Source organism: Eschrichtius robustus, chromosome 4 (assembly GCF_028021215.1).
Source record: "Eschrichtius robustus isolate mEscRob2 chromosome 4, mEscRob2.pri, whole genome shotgun sequence".
Classification (NCBI taxonomy): Eukaryota; Metazoa; Chordata; class Mammalia; order Artiodactyla; family Eschrichtiidae; genus Eschrichtius; species Eschrichtius robustus.
In genome coordinates this window covers 99,387,451-99,405,156 of record NC_090827.1, presented here as the reverse complement: position 1 = coordinate 99,405,156, position 17,706 = coordinate 99,387,451, and the positions used below count along the sequence as shown (strand labels likewise).

The following is a 17,706-nucleotide window of genomic DNA, read 5'->3' as shown; positions in this document are numbered from 1 at the left end:
GGTGGGGCTGGGGCACAGCTAGAGGTGTAGGAGAGCATGGCCTACAGCCCTTGTCCTTAAGCCCCAGAGGCTGAAGCGTTGGCAGTCAGTTTGGCAGGGTTAGAGTTGTGCTTGCGGGGTAGGGAAGAAAAACGAAGCTGCTGATGTTAGACTGTGGCTGAATCCTGAAGAGTTAAGCATTCTTTATCTTAAAGGGACAGGAAAGGAACACAATCACATTTAGGTATAAGGGCTGAGGGAGGACTAGAAAGCAAAGATGACTCAAAGCTTTCTTCCTTGAAGCCTAGGGAGTTAAGGAGTTGTTTACAGAACTAGGTAGTCCAGAAGGAGGCGCAGGAAACTGGGTTTTTACTGTTTGAATTACAGGTTAACAATGAGAATACTGGTGGAAGGAGAGGGAAAACAAGTATGACAGAGTCTTGGAAAGTAGCTATATTTAAGGAGTGTGCAGAAGAGAGAACTAGTCAAAAGACAACAAAACAAAAACAGCAACTGAGCAGCAGAAGTTTCTGAGGCAGGGAGCCTGATCTGCACAGCGTCGTCAGTGCCTGGTGGGCTCAAGGTTGAGAAGGAACGTTCGGTTGCTAGGGGGCCAGGACACACACAGAGGGGAGATGCCTGGATTCAGCCATCAGGAGTTGGGGTGAGGGGGTGGGAACCAGTTTAAGGAACTGGGGATATATATAATGTGGAAATAAAGGAAGTTACTTTGAACAGTTTTTTAAAAGTTAAGCTTGGCTTCAAGGAAAGAGAGATTAGAGATTTGTTTGATGGGAAAGTAAGGTTCAGGGAAGAAAATGGACAAGTCCCCCTCCTCCTCTTCTTTGGTGTCATTATTATTAGCAAGGGTATTTGTAATATCTTTGGCTGAAAGGTTGCAGTGAAACAGGAGAGACTGGAGAGAGGAGTACTTTGATAGGACCTACCCACGCCTTGCCTCTGCTCCTCCACTAGTAGGGGTGAGAGCTGATGTCACCACTCTCCGCCTTCAGGCCATCGACCTCAGGAAGCTTATCCCGGTTCACAGCAATCACCACGCGAAGCCCAGGGCCTCTGGTCACCTCTTACCAGGTGACTCTCGTCTACTTAGCTTCAATGGCTCTTTTATCAGTAAGACCTCCTCCCTCCCCCAGCCTTTTCCTCTCTCTCCCCCTTCCCTCCATTATTTCTCTTTGTGGCACTTATCACTGTCTGACATATATTCACTTATTTTATCATGACTTTCCTGTCCCTAATAAAAAGTAGGCTCCAGACCTCAGAACAGTGTCTGGCACATAGTAGAGGCTCAATTCCTATTTGTTGAATGATGCACACAAAAGGGTGAGGAGGAAAATTGATGGGGCAGGATTCCAAAGCAGAGGTTGGCAAACTTTTCTGTAAAAGGCCAGATAGTAAATATTTTAAATTTTGCTGGCCGCAAACAGTCTCTGCCACATATTCCTCTTTGTTGCTTTTTAAAATAATCTTTCAAAAATGTAAAATCCATTCTTAGCTCACAGGCCAAACATAAACAAGCCACAGATCTGACCATAGCTTCTATGAGAGAAAGTGAAGGAAACAGGATTAAGAACACAGGTGAAGATGGTAGCTCTGAAAAAGAGAAAGGAAGAAACATCTTCCTCCGAAGACCTCCCTAAAGGGAAGTGAGAAAACAGATGAAATGTGTGAAGAACATTTGAGGTAAAGAACAGACAAGTGAGAATTTATGTCAGTGGCATCAGCCTTCTAGAGAGGGGGGAAGTGAGTTCTGCAATTGAGTGTGAAGCATTTGAAGAGCAGGAAGGTTCTGAAAGAACAGGGTAGCTAATCAAACAGAGATAAACGGGAAATGATAAACAACACAGAATTCAGACACAGTTGGACAACATGAATCATCTGTGGTGTGTTCTAGAAGACTAGGGAAAAATGGGAAAAGGTAGATCCTGAGAATTACAGCTTGTGAAGTTTAAGAGTGATGCAGCACAAAATTCTAAAGGTGCTTGACCTGGCATACTAGTTCAGAATAATATTGGATTTTCCTTGTACTTCTTTTGATAAAATTACTTCTAGGATCATCAAAGAAATATGAGCTAATTTGTGAATAATAATATCAATAATTAACTTTTATTGAGTCTAAATTATTTATTTATTAATGGCTGAGCTACAGTCATTATCTCATTTAATCATTTATGTAGTTCTAGCATTGTCTCTGATTTACGAGATGAGGAAACTGAAGGTTAGGGGAATTAAGGAACTTACCTAAAGGGCACACAAAGTTCTTAAACAACAGAGCCAGATGAACCCAACCAAGTCTGTCTGACATCTGGTCTGTGTTCTTAACTTACCGCAATAGGGTGCTGATCAATGAATTACTATCAGTATGGAAGGAGGTCTCTAGTGACAAGTCCTGTCCTCACTCTGTCTCGTTCAACATTTTTATAATGCTCTAGATGAGGACATAGATAGTGCATTTATCAAACTTTCCAGTAATGTGGACCCAGGAAGAAGAGGGAATACATTAGATAACAGGATGAGAATCCAGGATTATCTCATATTGGAACGGTTCACCAAAGAGGAAATGTAATAGAGATAAGAATACAGTCCTTTACTTAGGTCAGAAACAGCTGCACAAGTGTGCTGTGCTTTAGCTGTGGGGTGTGTAGGGAGGAAAAAGGCTTAGAGGCTTTCATCACCTCACTTTAAGGACTGTGGTAAACTACAGCTTGTCCAGAGGAGAATAGAATAGAGAAGGTATTCAGGACCACTTCATCTGAGGAACTGTTAAAGAAACTAATAAAGTCTCAGAGCAAAAAAAACAAAAACAAAACAAAACAAAACAAAAAACCCAACCTGGTGGTGATGGTGATAGGGGTGGGGGAGAGAACAATGTCCTCCAGTATTTCTGAAAGTTTTCATAGAAGATAAGTTAGGTGTGTTCCATGTGACCCTTGTGGTCAGAACTAGGAAACATAAGTGGGGATTACAAGGAACCAGAGTCTCACTCCGTATGAGAAATAACTCCCCCCCAAATTAAACCTGTTCAAAATTGTAAATGGTTGTATTGCGAATGAATGTGCCCCCTATTGCTGGATGTTTTAGACTGAGACTGAACTATCATTTGTTAGAACTTACCCTAGGTGACCTCTGAAGGCTCTGCCAACACTAAGTTTTTGCCTCTGAACATGTCTGATGAATGAAGCATTTCTGTGCTATTTTTCAAAAAGTAAACTTCTCATCTTTCTTTTGTGTTTGCAGCCTGATTTAGTACTGTGTTAGATATATGGTGGTGTATATATTACAGAACTTCCATTTTGAACCTAAGCTGTACAAGTTCTAATTTTTCATTTAGAGTGTGACAAGATGTTTAGCATACCAAGTTAGGCTTCGAGTATTTTCTTTTAAATGGATGTGCACTTTACTTGTGTATAATTCTTGCCAAAGATTACACTGAATTTGTACCATATTCCTGCCAATATTTTTTCTAAACCACATCCTGTGATGTAATTTGTGGTAAGTTTATAAGTGAATGCATCTATACAAGAGGTGCCTTGAAATGCTCACTTATTTTTTAACAGATGGGACTCCAATATACAGGATGAAGTTGCTTCAAGAAGGACTTATCTATTGACTTTCTGAGACCGTTGTAGTTAGTTCTTAAACTTAGTTCTGTGATCTGCCTTGTCCTGTTTTTTGTAACACATATTCACAGTCTTAATTTTCAACTTTATCAACAGAAAGTTAACTGGATATATATTGAAAACCTCTAGATTGCTTTTCTAAAGGTATTAAAAAGCCTATCGTTTTGTTGGTGACCCATCACTAAGTCTTTCTGACATGCATGAACAAAGTTGAAGCAAAAATAGGAAACCTCACTATTTTTGGATTTAATCCTCTAAAGTTTACCTAATAATTCAGTGGGTATACTAATTGAAAAGAAATACTTTTTTATTTTTTTAGGTGTAATCCCTTTTCATGGATTTTCAATGTATGGTAAGTTGGGCTTTAAAATATTCACTGTTTTTATTACACTTTAGAAAATTAAACATGAAAATCACACTTTATATTACATCACCCACACACTTAACAATGTTATTGTGAACATTTTTAAACATTGGATTTGATATCTGTTTATATGTCCAATTAAAAATTTTTTCAAATAAAGGGGCATCATAATTGCTCAGATGGTGATTGCTAGTCAAATTAGAATTGAACATACCAGGAAAATGGTTCTGTGGTTTACCATTTTCTAATTCAATGGAAATTAGAGCTACACACTGATATTTAGTTCTAATAGATGTAAAATGAGATTGCTTAAATTCCTAAACTAATTCTCATTAAGTCTTTAAAAAAAATAATAGGTCAGAAAGAATGCAAAGGGAGGGACAACACTGAGTGTGAGTCCATGATTTCTCCAGACTGGCTGGTGTGCACAGCAACAATGACACTGAAGCATCCAGTCATCCTGAGGCACACGTGACAAATGCACGTGCGGGTTTGAGAGCCCTGAGCACCTTTGTGGCCTCACGTATCATTGAATGAGGAATGCAGGAAGCGTAACAAAGATTAGCAAGAGGAAGAATGCTCTATGCCTTAAGTGCCACTTAATTTTTAAATTTTCATGCATTACATATGAGCTTGTTGAAGATTGTTGTCCCAACTATTCCTACTCCCCAACCTTTAGACTAAACAGAAATATACATTAATGTTTACTTTTGTAAAAAGAATCAGCAATAAATTAACACTTTTCTTTGTAAAAAAACCCCTCAAGTGTTCAGCATCAGACAGTCATCATGAATGACATAATATAAAACTTTTAAAACCAGCATACAATGAAAAGGATTCAAAGTGCCTAGGAATTTTGCATTATGCTGCCCTTGGCTTTATTCTCTTGAGCAACCAAAATTTCATAATGCAACACATAATGTTATAGTGAGGTTCCAGCATATTTCTCTTTTATAAATATGTGAGGAATTTAAAATAGAAAACCTAAAAAGGTTAAGAATATAAATTTTTACCTTTAATAATAAAAAATGTTATTAGCCCTTTTATTCTTTTATTTTAATAATTCCAACTGCAAGCATTTTTCAAGTAATTAGTTTTTAAAAGGTGTACTCGAGCGATTTGGGGAACAGTTAATAATGTCAGGAAAGTTTAAATCTTCTAACAACTCTCAGGGTACAAAATACATCTTTGACTCCTGCCTATTCACATTTCTGGTCGTTTTAATAGGTTAAAGTTTATACACGCAAGGGGGAAACGTTCGCTAAGGAAATAGGTGATGCAAAATGTTTGATATACAGTTTATACTATTTTAGAAAAATATGTTAAGCATCCACAAATAGTTTAGAGCAGCGACCACTTATTTAGAACCAGTATACTAGCATAATCGCAACTTATCCCCAGGAACTCTACATAGTACTAGGCCATTTTAGTTTTAGTTACTGTATTTCTTTAAAATTATAACACTTACCTCTTTTAAAAATTTATTCAAAACTTTTCTCTAATTTAAACTGGTGTTCTCCTTTCCCGCATATGTAGATTAATGAAGTTTTTTATTGTAGGCGTAGTATATTATGATTTCATAAATAAATTCCTATAGTGCAGTATTTAATTGGTTAAAAAGATGATGAGCTAATTCATTTTTATAGAAGAACCAAATAGGGAAAGATGCTTAAAATGGAAAATAAAGTCATGTAGAAGATTTTTTACATATTACATGTAATGGACTAAAACTTTTCCATTTCATAGCTGTATCAGGGAATTCAACATCAACAATTGTGGCATCTTGAATAATAACTGATTATAACGTTTTCTATATTATATATGTTTATAGAAAAGTGCTGATTTTAAAATTCTCTTTCATTCCTTCACTGGAAATGATCATGAATGATTACTGAATCTTTAAAATCTTTAGATTCAAATTACAAGTTTTTAAATATCAATAACTTAAGAAGTTGGAGGGGAAAATATGCATCATCACAAAAAGTAAATGAATTCCAAACCTTCATTTTGAATTTGTAATAATACCATGTATTTGTGCCACATTGCTTTTTCTTAGGCTGTTGCAATTAGAATGTGAGTTATTCTTTTTAAATGTATAGAATACCTCAGTTGGGGCTATTTAAATAAGTAGGAATTTATTTTGATAGTAAAATAATTTTTTAAAATTAGTTTTGAAGTGAAAGGACATGGCTGTTAGTTTTTAAACATATATATATATATAAAACATAAAGGTCTTTTCCTATACATATATATAAAAGGAGGGTTTTTTTTGGATGTATTTAGATATTTACCACCCTAAAATTGGTTTGTCTCTCTTTTGCCCTTCAAAAAGTGAAATTTCTCAGTTGCAATGCTAGTTTTTGATAATTTATTCATCAGTAATACTGTGCACCGCCATTTATCCCAGATAATCGAATTTTTGTTTTGTCAGAATTTAAAATTTTTTATCATTTTTTCCTTTCACATTGTCAGAAGGAAGTGAGCTGAGTTGGCTCATTGGTTTCCCTGCTTACTTAATGCCTACTGCCCTCAGGGCATCACTGACATTATAGAGCCCAAGACCTTCTTACCTGTCTGATCTATATCATAGATGAAATTACCCAATAAGTAAGTCACTTTTATTAAAATTAATATTTAGGTAATACAGTTTTATATATCTGCATTATAAGTGTATTTATGCTGCCTAAAATTCTTGAGTCTTGAAAAGATGAAAAGCATGACCACGTTCGCAAGTACAGAATAATCAGACTGTCAGGTCAGCATCTGATTTTAAAATCGGACTTTCTGACAGTCAGCTATGAGCTGTCTGGTTGAGTTGACCCACCTGTGCTTAATTGCCATGAACTGGGTACAAAAGAAAACTTAATTCAAATTCATTAGAGAAATAAATTCTTAGAGTTGTTTTATTTTAAGCCTATGAAAACTGTCTAGATACATATTGATATGCCAATATAGACCAATAGCCTAAACTGTTAATCAGAATTTTAATTTTCAAATTCAGTTAGTTGAAGACCATCATTCTAAAAGCTAGTCGTAAATCATCTTATATTTTACTTACCTGACTTCAAAAATTAAAAATTTCAAAAGATCCTTTGTGGGACAAAGTAAAAATGAATTACCTGATTGTCACTTTCTTATTATTGCAATTGAAAAAAAGAGAGACTTGACTTTATGTAGTTTTTAAAAGTTACTTTGAATTTTCAATATCCCTATATAGTTCCATTGTGTCATTCTTATTCTACTGTTGAGATTATAATATTTTATAATTTACTTCCTTCTTTTTAATTTTTAATGACTCAGTTTTTTACGTGTGCATATATTCCCTTTTCAACATGAAAAAAGAATATATATATGATTCTAAACTTTTCTATGAATGAATATTATTACTAGAAAATATTCTTTCATGTTTTGTGAACTTATTTTTTTAATTTTAGTAGTTCTGCAGTATTATTAATTAATTTTTTTGTTCTTTCAGTTGCACCACTTTGTTTTCTGTACCATGAACCGTCAAAATTGTATCAGATATTCCGTGAGATGTATGTGCGTTTTTTCTTCAGACTTCATTCCATCTCTTCTCATCCTTCTGTAAGTTCATTAAAAAAAAAATGGATCAAACCAGACTCTAATCTGTTTTTTCTTTCCTTAAGAAAAACAAATGTTAATTTGTGAGGTCAAGCAACACTTTTCTATAGAATAAATGAAAGAGAAGAAGAAATTGATATTTAAATAGTTTTAGTAATAATTAGAGAGGAAAAAGCCTTTTATCAATTGCATTTAAATTATCTTTTATATGTTGAAAGAAAAAACATAGCAATGTCTGTATTGTTTTCTTTGACAAAGGTGGCTAACTTCTTTGAATGCTGGTTTCCTCATCTCTGAAACTCATTTCAGAGTTAATAATGAGTTTCTGTGGTGCTGTAGAGCAGTGTACAAAGCACCTGGGTAGCACTTGGCTCGTGGCAGATGTTCAGTAAATAGATGGCTGCTGTTTTTATTGTTGTCGTTATGATTATCATCATCATCATCCTCTTTTCTTTGTTAATGAAAAATAAACATCTATTTGTCCCTTATTTTTCAATTTGGCTAATTATCAGTTATCAAACTAGATATCTCCTTTGTGTTTATTCAATAGATGGCTCCCTGGCCTTAACATGAAATTCAAAGAGAAGCATACTGGGAGTTGAGTATTTGTATCTGTTTTATTTTGTCCAGTCCTTTATCATACCTTCCTTCCCCCACCCCCACCCTCCTTAGCCTGAGTAAAAGCAGTGTTTATTTTATTTCAGTTATACTTTTTCTGTCTTTGAGCCTGCTTTGGTCTGCTTGTGGGTAACTTGACTGACTCTCCAGAAAAAACATTAAAAATTGGAATGTGTCAGGGCTACCGAGTTTCCCAAAAGAGGAAACTGTCACTGCCACCCAACTAAACTGTAGCTCATTATCCTCCCCGCACCATTCCTGTGTATCCCTATTCCGCCTTCCTGTCTCCAGTGCTGCTCTCGTACATTGCTAGTGAGAGCGGGCAAATAACAGAAACCCAGGATGTCACGGATGAGCAAATGAAGTACCACCAATTATCTTGGGTTTCTTCTCTCTGAGACAACTTGATTTAATGCCTATATTGCATGCATATTTAATCTAGAATAACCAAGAATAGATTAATAATTCTTTTTTCTTAGAACTCATCCTTAGCCTCAGATTTCTTACTCGCATATTCTGTACCATTTTATGCTTCAGAGTTTCAAAAAAATGTTTTTAACTGGCTGCCCAGTAGATACCCGTGATGTTTTCCCTGTGCAGACCGCTGATGCTTGCCACTGAGCAACTCTGGATATGCCTTCTCTATATCCGCGCTGACCCTAAGGTGTCCTTTTTCAGCTGATTGATTGGGACAGCCCTGCCTCTGCCCGTTCTTTATTCAGTGAAATAAAGACTTACAGGCAGTCATCTTTTCTGGCTTGCAGCCAGACTTAACTATTTGGAACCATGACAGCCTTATTTCTTTAGAAATTCAAAAAGAGGATTAGAACTTCCTTACAAAGATCAACCCTGAGGAATGCTGAGCTGCAAGAAAGACTTTATTCAGAGCTGTCAAGTAATAAATGCACTTGAAAAACCATCTACTTTGTACTCTACAGATAATGCCCTTTTAAAAAAGTGGATTTCAGTTTTTAAAAAAGTTATCCTTATACTAAGTAATCAAACATTCTTGTTTGATAACTTCCTGGTGCAAATTTCAAACAGTTAGTCTTTCCCTGGGGATGGATTTCAATGAAAGAGTTAAAAAAGCAGGAAATATTTTCCCTGATGGATGAGACAGCTGGAAGGGAAGGGACATATGGAGGAGAAAGTGAAGGGTGTGGCTATAGCACCAGAGAAATACCTGGAAACTGGAATGCATCCAGAAAAAACTAATTTTGCTGGGCCTACGTGATACTATATGACTTACAGAGTAGCAGGTTTTTCTATAAAATGACGTTTTCCTTGAATTCCTAACATTACTACATGCCAGGTTATGTGGGGAGCCTATCGTTGTTAAAAAGGAAAAAATATTTATATTGATAATCTTTTTCTCATTTCCATTTGAATAATTTAATGGCAGAGTTCATTTTTAAATACTAAATTATGCATTTCTCTTGTGATTTATTATTGTATCCAGGGTATTGTGTCACTCTGTCTGCTGTTTGAAACTCTTCTTCAAACTTATCTCCCCCAACTCTTTTATCATCTACGAGAAATTGGGGCTCAACCGTGAGTATTTTTCTCTCCTAATTGAAGAATAAATTGATATCAGAAGGCTCTTTTTCATCATCAAAGATACAGTAATTTTTCAGAGACATTAAACTAACAGTTTCCCCAATAAAACAACAATTATCAAGTGGTAAATTATAACTCAACATTGTGCCAGAAATTCTTGAGAGACTTACCAAAATCCTAATAAATTCTTATTTGCTTGGATTTTTGTGCTTGGTACAAGAATCACCAAAAGAACTAATTTCTATTCATACTGAAAGGTGTTGGCCAAACTGAGGCAAAAATTTGTGGAAACAAATACTACCTGAGAAATGTGATAATACTAAAATTAAGTCAGTTTAGGCCAAACTTATCAGAAAACAACTTATGAAAGACAGAAAGGTTAAAGTTTGCTGGCTTTCATTAAAGGAATCTAGATTGATTATTTACCAATGGTTGTACACTGTGATTTTTTTCTTCTAAAAGCTTGAATTTTTGTTCATTTATCTCAGTATGAGTTATCAGTGAATATATAGGGTACCTGTGGACCTCATTATTATTGGTTCTCTTTTCTCTTTTTTAATTAACAGTGTCTTAAGGCAACAGAAATTTCCAAATGATTTATCGGTGTTTTGTTACTGGCTTCCTTTCTGTGTAACCATTTTCTCCTATATAAGGGCATATTTGAAAGGAGCACTAACTCTTTGAGACCACAAAAGTAGTTAATGGGAAATAGAATCCATAGCCGATGGATGGATAGATGGATGGATGAGTGGGTGGGTGGGTTTAAGAGACAGACCCAGATTCAAATTCTATCTCTACTAAACTATATAATCCTGATAAAGTTATCTAATTTACCTAAGCCTCAATTTCTTTCATTAAATCAAGATAATTTAATTTATTCATCTTTAAAATCAAGAGAATTCCTACCTCATTCCTACCTATGGAGTTGTTTAAAGATTGAATATGTATATGTGTATATATTGATATATATATGTGTATATATATACATATATATCTCCATTCTAAAATCACCATCGAATTTCAGACATTTTAGATCTTAGAAATGCCATTTATAAAACAACACCTCATATCATCCGTTGATAACACCTAGGTGACACTCTTTCTTTTGTAGACATTAAAAAACAGGATTTCATTAATAATTAATATTATAAAACAAGAATATGGCAGAAATATTTTATATTACATACAAGTCATTCTTTCTTGTGGTAAACTGACCTTTATTTTACTACTGTGAAATGAATATTTGAATATAACTATGCTTTTCCTTACTAGAGTGAAGACATTTAGTTTATTGCTAGAAACTAAAATCCTGATTTTTTTCTAGTCTATTTATACACTTTAATCATTAAAAGGAACAAATTTATTTCAGTGAATTATGATAAACATTAAAATTCTGATGCAAGAGAAAATATAAAAATTTAATTATCGGGCTAGAAATCAATTATTAAAAGGCTTTCATGAATTAAAACTAATGCTATGGGAAGGTTTTTAATTTAGAATTTAATTTTTTTACTAGATATAGGACTCTTCAGGATAGCTCCTTCTTCTTGAGTACTTAGTGCATTTTATCTAAGTTATCATATTTATGGACATAAATTATTCATAATATTCCATAATAATTCTTAATTAGCCTTTTAATATCTATAGAATCAGAGTGACATTACCTCTTTCATTCCTGAGATTGATATTTGTATCTTGTTTCTCTTTCTTGATTATTCTGGCCAGAGGTTTATTAATTTTATTCTTCTTTGAAAGAATCAGTTTTTGGTTTCATTGATTTTGTTTTTCTATTTTCAGTTTCATTGAGTTATGCTCTTTTATTTGTTATTTCCTTCTGTATGCTTGCTTTAGTTTTGTTTTGGTCTTGTCTTTCTACTTGTTTAAGGTGAGGTTTAGATAATTAACTTGAGACATTTCTTCTTTTCTAATATAAGCAATAATGTTATAAATTGCCCTCAAAGCACTGCTTTACCTCCACTCAACAAATTTTGATGTGTTATGTTTTCACTTTCATTCAATTCAAAATGTTTCTTAATTTCTCTTGTGACTTCCTCTTTGACCATAGTTTATATAAAACTGCATTGTTTAATTTCTAAATATTTGGAAAGATATTATATCTTTCTGTTATTGATTTCTATTCTAATTCTGTTACAGTTAGACAATGTGCTTCATAAGATTTTAGTTCTTTTAAATGTGTTGCAGTTTGTTTTATGACCCAGAATATGATCTCTTTATGAATCTTCCATGTACACTTGAAAAGAATTCGTATGCTGCTAGTGTTGAGCAGAATGTTCTGTAAGTGGTAATCAAGTCAAGTTTGTTGATAATGTTCAAGACTTCTATACACTTGTTAATTTTCTGTCTACTTTTTCTATTGATTATTGAGAAAGAAGTGTTAGAGTCTCCAATTATAATTGTGAATTTGTCTTTTTATTTCTGCATTGCTATATATATTTTTACTTCATGTAGTTGACTCTGTTTTTAGGAGAATTGATCTTTTTATCATTATTTAATGTCTTTTCCTAGCAATAAATCTACTATGTCTGATATAGCCATTCCAGCTTTCTTTTTATTACAATTTGTATAGTGTATTCTTTTCTGTCTTTTTACTTTTAATGTATTGATTATCAATGTCTTTACTTTTCAGGTGGCTTTCTTGTCAAAAGTATATTTGGTTCTTTCAGTGTGGCAGTTTGTCTTTTAATTGGTGTGTTTATTCCATTTACCTTTAATGTAATTGATATTATTGGATTAAAATAATATCAATTGATATTATTTACTATCTTGATAGACATTTTTTTGTTTGTGCCATGTGCTCTTTATTCTTTTTTTCCTCTTTTCCTGCCTACTTTTTTTTTTTTTTTAATATTTATTTATTTATTTTTGGCCGCATCGGGTCTTAGTTGTGGCGCACGGGATCTTTCGTTGCAGCACGCAAGCTTCTCTCTAGTTGTGGCGTGGGGATTTAGTTGACCCGTGGCATGTGAGGTCTTAGCTCCCCGACCAGGGATCAAACCCACGTCCCCTACATTGAAAGGCGGATTCTCAACTACTAGACCACCAAGGAAGTCCCTCCTGCCTACTTTTGTTTGTTTGTTTTTATTTTATTTATTATTTATTTATTTATTTTATTTATTTTTGGCTGCATTGGGTCTTAGTTGCGGCACACGGGATCTTCGTCAAGGCATACAGGATCTTTCGTTGCAGCATGCGGGCTTCTCTCTAGTCGTGGCGTGTGGGTTTTCTCTTCTCTAGTTGTGGCGCACAGGCTCCAGGGCAGGTGGGCTCTGTAGTTGTGGCACGCAGGTTCCAGAGCATGTGGGCTCTGTAGTTTGTGGCACGTGGGCTCTAGTTGAGGCGCATGAGCTCAGTAGTTGTAGCACGTGGACTTAGTTGCCCCACAGCATGTGGGATCTTAGTTCCTTGACCAGGGATCAAACCTGTGTCCCCTGCATTGTAAGGTGGATTCTTTACCACTGGACCACCAGGGAAGTTCCCCTCCTGCCTACTTTTGAATTGAATAATTTTTTACTCCATTTTATCTCCAGTATTGGTTTATTAGTTATACCTTTCTAAAAATATTTTTTGATAAGTGTCTGTCTTAGTTCAGTCTGCTATAACAAATTACCGTAAACTGTATGGCTTATAAAGAACAGAAATTTATTTCTCACAGTTTTGGAGACTGGAAGTCTAAGATCAGGTTGCTAGAATGGTTGAGTTCCAGAGAGGACCTTCTTCTAAGTTGCAGACTGCTTCTCATTGTATCCTCACATGATGGAGAGCAGAGAGGAAAAAGAAGCTCTCACATGACTCTTATGAAGGCACTAATCCCAAACATGAGGACCTACCTTCATAACTTTATCTAATCCTAATTAACTTCCAAAGGCCACACACCTCTTTCCTCATACCATCACATTGGGGGTAATTTCAATATATGAATTTGGGGGTGGGAGTGGGGACACAAGCATTCAGTCTATAACAGTGCCCTAGGATTTACAGTATACATCTTTAATTTATCACCTTCTACTTTCAAATAAACTCCAGGCCTGGAGGGTTTCATGGGCAAATTCTACAAAACATGTCAGGAAGAAATAATATCAATTATTGTTTTTCTGTGGCTGCTGTCAAGATCTTTGTCTTTAGATCTTAGCAGTTTGATTATGATGTATCTGGACATGGATTTCTTGGGTTTATCCTGTTTAGGGTTTGCTTAACATCTTGAATTTGAGGCTTATTTCTTTTGCCAAATTTAGGAAGTTTTCAACCATTATTTCTTCAAATATTTTTTTCTGCACCACACTCATTATCCTTTTCTTCTGGGACACAAATATTAAAACTTTTAGTCTTATCTCACAGCTTCCTGAAGCTCTGTTCGTTTTGTTTTCAATCCTTTTTACTCTGTAGTTCAGATTGGACACTTTCTATTGATTTATATTTAAATTCACTGGCTCTCTCAATGGTTATTTCCATTTTGCTATTGGATCCATCCAGTGAGGGTTGTTTTGTTGTCGTTGTTATTGTTTTTGTTGTTTTTGTATTTATCAGTTCTAAAATTTCCATTTGGTTCTTAACAAAACTCAGAATTGTGCATTAATAAGGGCAAATTCTACTATACATAAATTATACCTCAATAAACTTTATTTCTAAGAAATTGAATCTGTATACTGGGGAGCAGGAGGCATGATGTGTGGTGCTGTTGTTCTAATAAGACACTGAGAGATCCAGTAAAATGAAACTAGTTGAAGTTAATAATTTAGACTTAAAAGTTAGTGAATTATTTAAATTTAAAATAATCGGTGGCTAAAAGTTTCTTTGGCATCTATAAACAGATATTCTAAAACCAAACAAAAATCTTGATTTATCAATACTACTGCCTACATGTACTTTGTTATATTAGAACAATAGTTATCTAGTATTGAGGAATTTCTGAAACTTGGGGGTCCTTTTTCAGTCTTAAGAAAATTAATATGACACCAACAAAGGCAATCTCTCAATCCCATTTTCTCTTTTAAGAAAAAGTACGGGTATTTATGTATATAACAATTTTAACAAAGAATTTGGCTAGAACCTCTCAGGGGCAGTCAAGTGATGTTTAATTGCCAATAGGTAGTACAGAAATTGAGAGACTATTTTATCTCTTCAGGCACCAAAGCCAAAGAGTTTGTTTCCTGATTCTAGAGATAAATTGTTATTGTAACATAACCTATTTATGAAACAGTAGGATCTCATACTTCTTAGGACTTTTTTTTTTTTTTTGCAAAATGGAATTTAATTGAATTTTCTGGTTGATTTTTCAGAGTTCTGATGACCTCCTCTATAAAACTAAGGGTTTCAAATCAGAGATCTATTTCTAAGGTCCCTTATGGCTTTTTTTTTTTTAAGATTTAATTTAATTTTTTATTTTTAGCTGCGTTGGATCTTTGTTGCTGTGCACGGGCTTTCTCTAGTTGCGGCGAGCAGGAGCTACTCTTCGTTGCGGTGCGCGGGCTTCTCCTTGCGGTGGCTTCTCTTGTTGCAGAGCACAGGCTCTAGGTGCATGGGCTCAATAGTTGTGGTTCGCGGGCTCTAAAGCGCAGGCTCAGTGGTTTGACGCATGGGCTTAGCTGCTCCATGGCATGTGGGATCTTCCCAGACCAGGGATCGAACCTGTGTCCCCTGCATTGGCAGGCAGATTCTTACCCACTGTGCCACCATGGAAATCCCCCTATAGCTTAAAAACTAGTTTTCTTTGTCTTTTTTCATCCTTTGTAGCCATTTGAGTGAAATGTAGGAATATAATTTATTGAATTGGAAAAATATGCAGCTATCAAGCTCTTTCAAGTATCTTGAATAAAAATTCAAATGTTCTTGGCTTGCCTGGAACTGTTAAGATCCAATATAAGATCACCTCATTGATAGCTAATTAGTACACACCCTGAAAAACAGAATGTAGAAGTGAGTTTTCTAAAGAATGAACTATAACATAAAGTAGGACCCAGGAATATAATTCTTTCTCTTAATGCTTTTGAGACCACTAATTTGAGGACTCATGGTTTCTCACCATTGCACTTTTTACAGCTTTTAATAGAGTACTTGAGGTTTTTCTTAATTTATTTTATTGAAGTATAGTTGATTTGCAATGTTGTGTTAATCACAGCAGTGTTTCAGTTATACGTATATATACATTCTTTTTCATATTCTTTCCATTATGGTTTATCACAGGATATTGAATATAGTTCCCTGTAGGAACAGTAGGACCTACAACAGTAGGACCTTGTTGTTTATCCATTCAATACCATAATAGTTTGCATCTGCTAATCCCAAACTCCCCATCTATCCCTCCCCCCTCCCCCTTGGCAACCACAAGTCTGTTTTCTATGTCTGTGAGCCTGTTTCTGTTTCATAGATAAGTTCATTTGTGTCATATTTTAGATTCCACATATAAGTGATTTCATGTGGTATTTGTCTTTCTCTTTCTGACTTCCTTCACTTAGTATGATAACCTCTAGGTCCATCCATGTTGCTGCAAATGGCATTATTTCATTCTTTTTTATGGCTGAGTAGTATTCCATTGTATATATGTAGAGTGCTTGAGTTTTAAATGCCCATGTGATTTTTCAGACCCACAAAGGAGTTACCTAATAATAGAACTGGTTGAGTTCTTCTGATATTGCTTTTTGACGAGAAAAAATTCCACTGGTAAAAGTTCTTTTTTTTCTTTGCTTACAGACTTCGCATATCATTTAAATGGATGGTTCGAGCTTTCTCTGGATACTTAGCTACAGATCAACTCTTACTTTTGTGGGATAGAATCCTAGGGTACAACTCTCTGGAAATTCTTGCTGGTAAGTGTAAGTGCTTGTTTGTAAAACACATGCTCTTTCTATAGTAAAGCCCCTTTCCTTTCTAACATTCACCATCTGTAATTGGAATTTGAGTCTACAGTTGTCTGTCATTTCTAATTCATGAACATTTAGTAGATTTATCTGCCTTAGAAGACAAGCACTGAGATTCTGCAATCTAAATACGTCTGCATAACTGCCCATCACGTCTATTCCTAGTCTTTTTGCGTCGCTTTTAGGAATGTCCAGCTCCCCTCCCCTGCTTTTAGTCCAGCCAGGGCTTACGGTCTCAGCACCTGTGAGGTTTGCACAGCAGAGTGTAGGTATACTTCTGTTCTTTTCCTGACTCCTCTGACTACCTTAGTGTTCTGTTCTGTGCCCTTTCTCAACTACTACCTAAAATCCAAACTGAGACTGAGCCTCCCTGCATAGTTGAAATCTCAGCTCTTCTGGACTTCAGTTTATACTGAACTCAAAACCTTTTCCTTGTTGCTAACAGTCTCTGACTCCTGCCCTGGTAACTGAGTTTCCCCTTTTACATATTCTCTTAAGCCAAAAAGAAATTCATCTTTTTTTCAGAGAGCCACAAATCCATCTCTTATTTAATAATTAAGTTCTTACAACAGATATACACAGAGGGCAACTGTGTGATAACACATAGGGCACAGATTTCTTATTATATTATTTTGCTCCTCTGTGTGTAAAATAGACTCAATTATTTTTATCATTGAAATTATCAGGGAATTCAAATAAGTATTACAGGATTTTCACATGGATGGAGAGCAGAGAAGTTGGCAGAGTGCTGGTTCCAACCTTCTCCAGTTTTGTGATATTGAACAAATTATTTAATCTTTACCCAGTGATAGCATTGTAAAGACACCTCTCTGGGCCATTTGGAAATAATGCTTAATTGATGACCCTTCTCTTGCAGAAGATTCTCTAGGTACCATATTAACATATTTTTGAATGCTGAGAGTTCGAGTAATTAGGTGGCATTTTGAAAAGGAAAATTGAGGTAATAATAAAGTGCCGTGAAGATAAATGTTGCCCCTGGTATAATGAGAGATATCATTTACTGGGGTTTTTAACAACTCCCAGTATCCTTCTATCTCAGTTGTTTTTAAAGCCCATACAAATATGAGTTAGG

General features: G+C 35.1%; 1 protein-coding gene across 2 annotated transcripts in view; it reads left to right on the top strand.

Annotated features, from left to right (window-relative positions):
• Positions 1-17,706, top strand: part of TBC1D19 (TBC1 domain family member 19) — a 160,147-nt gene that overhangs the window by 137,231 nt on the left and 5,210 nt on the right. For both annotated transcript variants that reach the window (XM_068542262.1, XM_068542261.1), the window contains 4 exons: positions 3,937-3,969; positions 7,457-7,566; positions 9,641-9,732; positions 16,447-16,562. In XM_068542262.1, the coding sequence (XP_068398363.1) occupies positions 3,937-3,969; positions 7,457-7,566; positions 9,641-9,732; positions 16,447-16,562 (351 nt within the window). The remainder of the gene's footprint in view (positions 1-3,936; positions 3,970-7,456; positions 7,567-9,640; positions 9,733-16,446; positions 16,563-17,706) is intronic.